This window comes from Panthera uncia, assembly GCF_023721935.1.
Source record: "Panthera uncia isolate 11264 chromosome A3 unlocalized genomic scaffold, Puncia_PCG_1.0 HiC_scaffold_11, whole genome shotgun sequence".
NCBI lineage: Eukaryota > Metazoa > Chordata > Mammalia > Carnivora > Felidae > Panthera > Panthera uncia.
Window position 1 is genome coordinate 23,424,456 of NW_026057578.1, and position 8,239 is coordinate 23,432,694.

General features: G+C 46.8%; 1 protein-coding gene across 1 annotated transcript; it reads right to left on the reverse strand.

Moving 5' to 3' along the window:
• Positions 1 to 321: 321 nt before the first annotated feature.
• Positions 322 to 7,081, reverse strand: PROCR (protein C receptor). Its single transcript, XM_049650922.1, has 4 exons — positions 6,808 to 7,081; positions 4,402 to 4,653; positions 3,687 to 3,965; positions 322 to 3,439 (listed from the first exon to the last, which is right to left on the reverse strand). The coding sequence occupies exons 1-4, from the start codon at positions 6,884 to 6,886 to the stop codon at positions 3,324 to 3,326; spliced, it is 726 nt and encodes a 241-aa protein (XP_049506879.1). The 5' UTR covers positions 6,887 to 7,081; the 3' UTR covers positions 322 to 3,323.
• Positions 7,082 to 8,239: the final 1,158 nt, after the last annotated feature.

The window sequence follows — 8,239 nt, forward strand, 5'->3', positions numbered from 1 at the left end:
TAAAACAAAAACAAACAGGGACAGAGTAGAATTCACTTAAGATGGCAGCATGCAATGGTAATGTAGTGGTTCCAGCTGTGGTATACTTAACTAGACCATTCCTCTGTTGTGACTTTGGTTGAGATTCCTGGTTCTATTTTCTGAGCTTAATTAGCTGGCCTTCCTATCAAACTGAGGATTACTCGACGACCTTCCAATATATTTATTTCCTCCTTAAGTTGGGAGAGTTGGTTTCTGTTGCTTGAAACTAAGAATCTTGGCATACCATTTAGGTAAGGGTTGGGGAGAAGGAGAAAACAGAGGTCTTTCATTTTTCTCTTTGTCAAACTTTCTTTGTAAATCTCTGTGTTGCTAGTATTGTTGTATTACTTCTGTCATTTAAGGGGAGCCTGGGAGGCTCAGTCGGTTAAGCATCTGACTCTTGGTTTCCTCTCGGGTCATGGTCTTATGGTTGTGAGATCCAGCCACATGTTGCACTCTATACTGACAATGTGGAGCTTGCTTGGGATTCTCTCTCAACCTTTCTTTCTGCCCCTCCCCTGCTTGTTCTCTCTCTCTCTCTCTCTCTCTCTCTCAAAATACATAAATAAACATTTTTTAAAATATATGCTTTTAGGGGTGCCTGGGTGGCTCAGTTGGTTGAGCATCCAACTTCAGCTTGGGTCTTGATCTCATGGTTCTTGAGTTCGAGCCCCACATGGGGCTCTCTGCTTTCAGTACATAGCCCACTTTGGATCCTCTGTCTCTGTCTCTCTGTCTCTCTCTCTGCCGCCCACCCCCGCTCTCTCTCTCTCTCTCAAAAATAAATAAAAACATTTAAAAAATATATATGTTTTTAAAATTGATAATCTAAAGCACAGTTGGATGAAGAGAAGTGGTGGGATATACAATTTGAAAATTAGGATAAGACCAGATTATACAAGGCCTTGAATGCCATTTTGAGGATTCTGAAGTTAGCTCAGTAAGTATTGGGAATTTACAAAGTGGAACAATGATGACATGATCAGATCTATGTTTGCTTTTTTAAATTATTATTATTTTTTATTTCCATGTAGATGAATTAGAACTCAGAGAAATTAGAAACCAGGAGAATAGTTAGGAGGAGGCTACTGCTATGGTCCAGATATAAGATTGAGAAAATTTCTCAATCTGGAGAGAGAAAAAAAAAGAAAGAAGAAGAAAAGAAAGGAAGATTGTCAGTCACAGTTTGGATTTACTGGAAGCAGATGCTGAGATAGTTTGAGGTGGAAGATATTAACTAGGGAAAGGAAGGGGGATTGAATAGAAGGAGAAGTCAAACTTCAGTGTAGATCTGACAGATACCCAGCCAACCTGGCAAGGAGCTCTGGAGTGAATACTGTTTATCAGAATTGCCCTGCAGTAGGTGGGACTGGCTGAGCCTTTATACCCCTGCTTTGCTCAGTCACCAGATGAGGACAGCTCCAAGAGGAACATGACCTCATGCAGGACTGTTCTCTACAGGTAAGGCAGACACTGAAGGAACTGAAGCAGCTCGTGGCTATCTGCTGCCTAAGCGCCCTGTAGCTAAACACCCAGTAGAACTGGGCGGCACACCTCATACCTACCGCAGAGAAAGAGCTGAATTACCATATCTTACAAAAAAAGCAAGAGAGTGGAAAAGAAGGATTTGATTCTACAGATACTATATTTTGTAGGTGGGGGATGAAGAAGGAGTAAATAAGGTCAGCACTTAGGTTTCTACACTGATGTGGTTTGATAGTAATTCTGTTTAACTGATAGCAAACAACAAAGGAGAGAGAACAGGTTTGGGGAGAAAGATAAGGAATTTGACTTAGAACATGTTGACTCAGAAGTGTCTGCAAAATATTAAGGTGGAGATGATTTTCAAAAATCAATGCAAATGTGGGGTCTGGAGGTAAGCAGTAAGTGCTATATTTATTGGGTGTACATATATATATATTTATATAATACTCATAATGCCTCTATGAGGTAGGTGTTATTTTTATTATACCCTTTTTGTACATTTTATTATACCTTTCTTTATGAAGAAACTGAGACTTCAAGGAGTTAAATGCCTGGCTTAAAGAAGTAAAACTCAAATCTGTTTGATGGCAAAACACCTGCTTCCAAAGGCAAGATTATATTGTTTCCCCATGGAAAAGACCACACAGATAGATGACATGTGAATACATCCACAAAGGGTACAGTTTAAATGGGACCAAAAAACCAAAACATGGAAGTCTAAAAAAGCCATGATTTCAAGGTGAGTTGAGTAAGATGACAAAGGCAAAGGGATTGACTGAGTGGCCAGAACAGTTTCTAAAAATTAGAAGTATGGAATCTCAGGGGTTATGGTAAAAAGAGAATTCTAGTCCACAAAGGAAAATGTTGCAGATATCATGTGGAATGGAGATTTCACAATTAGAGGTCATTGATGGTCTTAGAGCAGTTTATAGGGAAGTCAGACTGCAGTGATTTAGGAGTGGGAAAGGAGGGAGTAGAAGCAAAAGGTATAGTCTACGGGATCCCTGGGTGGCTCAGTCGGTTAAGCGTCCGACTTCAGTTCGGGTCATGATCTCACAGTCCGTGGGTTCAAGCCCCACATCGGGATCTGTGCTGACAGCTCAGAGCCTGGAGCCTGCTTCAGATTCTGTGTCTCCCTCTCTCTCTGTCCCCTCCCCTGCTCACACTCTGTCTCTCTCTCTCAAAATAAAATAAAGACAAAAGATATAGTCTACTTTTCCAGAAGTTTTGTAGAGGAAAAAATAATGCCATCTACATAAGTAAGGAATTTATTAATAATATTATTAATTAACTAATAGCTCTTTGCTCCCATATTTTAGTTTATACTCCCACCATTTCTCTGATTATTTCTTTCTACCTCTACTATATCAGCATCCTTTCCCAAATCTGATGTGCCTGGGAGCATCGAGTGGTGTTTATTCTGGTTGATGGATTTCTTGTATTTGTTAGGTGTTTTGAATGCCTTGGGTGATTCTGTCTTTGGAGGACATGCCATAGACACCCTCTACCCCCACCCAACTCCATCATCTGTTTTCCACAAAGATAGATAAGCATTCACTTCTCAGACCAATTTAGGAAAGCATGCAAGTTCTTAGGTGCTTAGCAAACCAAGAACTCTGTCTACTTAGCTTCCTCCTTCCCTTTCCCTCCCCCAAACTCTTGGTGGGCAGATCAGGGAGAAGAAAGGAGCTGCCACTCCAAACCTTCTGGGATATAATGTCCCAGATGGGGAATCTGTGTGGTTTTGCAGTGAGCTGAGATCTTCCCTCATCAGCCCCCATCAGTCCAGCCCTTTTTCAGAGGGGTCTGGAGAGCAATCAACACCGCCGTCCACCTGTGTACAGGAAGATGCCTACAGCCACACCAGCAATGATGAAACTGCCCACCAGGACACCCAGGACCAGCGAGGTGTAGGAGCGGCCTGTTTGGCTCCCTGCAGAACATGCACAGAATTAGCCTGAAGAACATACCTCCAAGAAGTCCATGGTTTAAATCAAACACTAAGGGATTTCTACCCCAAAGGAAGGGGGCTACTTCACCAAGTGACATAAGCTGTGTATAGTCTGTCCCAACCCCCCAGCCCTGAGCCTTCCGTTGCTCAAGGTATGCATCCTTCAGGTCTCCCCATTTGCCTGGAACCCACCCAACAGCACACAGGCCCATCCCCGATCCCATCATACCTTTCGAGTTGTTCACAGTGATGTGTTCTTTCACATACTGCACACAGGTGTCCTGCAGGAATTCTCGCAGTTCGTACCGAGTACGATTGTAGGCGTTGAGCTGCTGCAGGGTGTAGGTGACCACCCTGGAGGGTGCCTGGGGCCCTGCCACCCATAAAGCTGTCTCTGGCTGGAAATGCACAAAGGAGCTCCCATTCACAGACACTTCGAAGAAGACACGTGCTGTAGAGCCCTCAGGAGGCAGCTCACAGCCCAGGAAGCAGCGAATGATCAGAGGAACTGTGGATGAAGGAGGGTGAGAGGGCTGTATGGAGAGGATGCCAGCTGTGGGAGAATGTCCACCGGGGGAACATGAACTTTCGGGGTTTCGGGTGGATCAAGGACAGGGCATCCCAACAGGGTCAGCCCCGAGGTCATGCCAGCAAAAAGAGGGCCTGACGGAGGGCCCGCAACTAGGACACCCAGTCCTCTTCAGGCTCAAGCTCCCAACCAGCAATCAGCAAAGGCAGGTGCCCTGGTACCACTGGGCTGCTCAGAGCAGCCGGCTCACACAAGACCAAGCCACCCACAAGACCCCTCCAAGAACGCCGTCCCTCCATGCGGCTCCGCCCCGTTCCCCCACAGGCCCACCCCATCAAATCCCGCCCACAGGCCGCGCCTCCCGCCTGGACGCGCCACCGCCGCCGCCGCGCGTAGGGGCGCGCGCACCACGCACAGGTCAAGCGCCGCTCATGGTGTACCAGCAGTACCAAGCTGTTGAACTGGTGCAGATAGGTCTTCAGGCTGTCTTCTGTGTGCATCCAGCTCTCAGGCTCCTGCAAGGGCTGCAACTGGCGGATCGTGACGTTGCTGCCTAGGCCTTCCAGCACGTGCGTCGTTAACCCCCCCAGCGACGCGTTGCCCCGGTGCCACACTTGATAGGGGTCGCGAAAGTAGGAGATCTGGAGCATGTGGAGGTTCCGAAGGCCTGCCGGGCAGTGTCAGCGCGTCAGGCCTTGGCCGGCGGCGTGGCAGGGCTTGGCGTGTAGCTGGAGGTAATAACCCCCTACCTAAAGGCCGGCCGCCCACCTTCTCGGCCGTTCATAAACTACAAAGTGTTCTCCCACTCTCCCTCCCATAACCCTGTCAGGAGGGCAGGAGAGGGATTATTAACTTCGTTTTACAGATAAGGAAACTGAGGCTGGAAAGAGCAGAAGCCACTTGCCTCAGGGTAATCCAGTCAGTGGAAGAGCCACTCCCATCTTTCTGCCTCTCACCCTGTAACTACCCCCACTTCCAGTTGGTCAACAAATCCTGGCTTCCAGTAAAATCCTATTCCATCTCCTGTTCCCTGCCACTGCCCTACTTTAGGCCTCATCGGTTCTCATCTGGACTCGGGTGGTAATGTCATTCCTCTTCCCCGTCCCCTCATTTTTCAGTTTCACTCCTTCTAATCTGACCTCTCTCTGACCCAGAAATAAGATTATTCTCTCCTGCTTAAAATCCTCCAGTGACACACTCCCCTATCAAAATCATTAATAATAATAATAATAATAACAACAATAATAATGGCTATTATTGTTACTATGACCCAAGCACTGTACCTTACACATATTATTATCTTATTTGCGCCTTCCTCCCATTAGCTAAATGCAGTAGCTACTGTGATTAATCTCAGTCCATAAGAGACACAGCCTAAAATGGTGTAGCAGAACTAAGATTTGAGTGCAGGCGGTGTGATTCCAGCACTTTTAACCATCCAGCCATACTGCCTCCCCATAGGATATCTGTCCACAGAATGAAGTCCAAAGTCTTTAGCTTGGCATTCAAGGCTGCCAGAGACCAGGCCCCAACTGCCTTATTTAACCTCTTCTAGTACTTATATATAGTAAACTACTTGGAGTTTCTCATGCTGCCTTTTGGCTGACATGAATAGCATGTTGGGGTGTCTCTGCCTCTAGGCAAACTTCTATTCATGCTTCAAGACTCAGCTCTGTTGCTCTCTTGGAGAAGTTTTCCTGATGCCTCTCCTCTTTACCCTCCCGGACACAGCAGGTCTGTTTCAATGATCCAGATTCCACGTAACTGTCTCCAAACACACAGACTCTACTGGGCTCCCTTAGGCTATAGAATCATGTCTGGTTATCTCTGTCTCCTACACCTATTAAGGCCCTGGCACAGGGTTGATGCCCAGAGAATGTGTGAGGGGGGAATGAGTCTGGGGTTGTAAATTCCTGTGCATGGATGTGTCTTGTCCACCTTTGCATTTGAAAAGCTGTGCTCTGTGTCTGTAGGTGTGAATAGGTATATCTGTGTGGATAGCCCTAGATAAGGTTCCTAACTGCCCTGTGCCCAGTCTCCTCCCCTGTAAAAGAGAGATAATCATATTGCCTGCCTTGTAGAGATATTACGGGAGTCAGATGTGTCAGTGCACGTATTAACCATAGTGAGTGCTCCTTGAATACTGGTGATTTGCTCCCTCAGAGAGAGACCGAGGCTACAGAGACTGTGGGAGAGGGGAGAAGAGGCACCTGTGTGGTCACCATGCAGGGCAATAACACCCTTCTCTGCTTAAACAGCCACTTCAGGCAGCCTGACCCCCTGAGTTTTCCCAATGACCACAGCTGCTTCTTCCCCCGACTTTCCCCCAAGCTTCCATCCATCTTACACCTTCTCCAGTCTCCTCTTCTGCCTCACTTATCTCAGTCCCAGTCTCTCCAGTGGCTTCCCATTCCTTCCATCTCTCACGTCTTCCTGTCTTCCTTGGTCTTACCCCCAACCATGATCACCCTCAGCTCTCCCCCTCCAGATTCACCCCCTCTCCCCGGGGGCTAATTCCCTTACCCTTTCTACCCATCCCTTTCCATTTTTCCAGTTCTGTTTCACACCCCCTCCCCCCTCCCATCCCTCACTCTCCACCCCCTGCCTCCTCCATCTCCCCCTTCCCTGGGGACAGACTGTACTTCCTCACCTTGGCTTTGGGACACAAATCAGTCCCCAGCACCCTGCCTACCCTACAGAGAGATCTGGCTCGCTGCAGGCACAGACGCTGTGGGATAAGGTCTCCTCTGGTTTCTCCCATGTACCCAGATAGGCTGAGAGTCTCCAGAACCATCCTGGGGCAAATGTGCCCCTGACTCACCATCTGAGGCTTCATGGCTACAAAAGGCCCAGCCGGGCAGGAGCAGTAGACACAGCAGTGGCAGCAATGTTGTCAACATCCTGGGGCTGAGGTTCTTACCCCACCTGGGCTTCTTCCTGGCTCTGGCAGGCAGAGGGCTCAAGCTGGCTGCAGCCTAGGGGGAAAAGAAGTAAGGACTGTCTGGAAGGAGAGGAGACTGCACAGAGGAGGCTGGAAGGTGGCCAGGGGATAGGAGGAGGATGAGAGCCTCAGGCTTATTAAGTGTTATTCCTACCCTGTCTCATTTCCTACTAGGGGGCTGGCCTCCCTCTTGCCCTTCCCCTGCCCCGCCCTGCATTGGGCCCTCTGGCCCAGACCTGCCTTTTCCCTTTTCCCTGGGCCTCTTCCAAACAGGGAGCGGAAACAGGGGGAGTTGGGATCAGAGAGAAGTTCTGCCCTCGCTGAGTCAGGGGGTGGGGCTCTGCTTTCAATTTAGAGCAGACTCTGGGGTGTAGAGATCAGCAGGTTACTGGTGGGGAAATTGAGGCCCACAGAGGTACAGGGACTTGCCCAACAGAAGTTTGTATATCAGGGTAACAGATTGGGGGTTAGAATTTGATTTTCCAATGCACTGGCTACATTTTATCAGAATTTTAAGTAAATAGTAATTACACAATCAGGAATCTTGCTCTCAGAAACACATGGTTACCAAATGAGTATAAAACGGCTCACTGCAGCTGTTCCTAACCAGAGAGATTTATGAACAATCTAATCTCATTAAAGGATTGGTCATTTAAAGCAATATTTTTCAAACTGAGGTCACAGTTTACTAGTGGATAATGAAAACAATTTAGCAGTCATGATTAGCAGAGTTTTTTTTTTTTCTTGTTGTTTTTGTTATTATTTTTATGAAATAGAACAAAATAAAAATTTTCAGTGCATCCTCCTGGGTCAGGGTAGACATTATTTTATGAAATATTTGTTTAGTTGTATATGTGTATCTTTCAGTTTTGTGTAGTATGTTTCTGTGATGGGTTTTGAATAGCAGTTTAAAATGTATTTCTTGGGGCACCTGTGTGGCTCAGCCAGGTAAGGGTCCGATTTTAGCTCACGTCATGATCTCGCAGTCTGTGAGTTCGAGCCCCGACTTGGGCTCTGTGCTGACAGCTCAGAGCCTGGAGCCTGCTTCAGATTCTGTGTCTCCAGCTCTCTCTGCCCCTCCCCTGCTCATACTCTCTCTCTCTCTCTCTCTCTCTCTCTCTCTCAAAAATAAATTTTAAAAACATTAACATTTTTTTAATAAAAAAAATAAATAAAATGTATTTCTTACTGTAAGAAGCAAGTAGAAAAATTTGGAAGTCACTCCCCCAAACTATGGTAATCCAAACTGTGGAATACTATGTGGTAGTTAAAAAAAAACCTCCCCTGCCTAATCCCCTGTTTTCATATTACT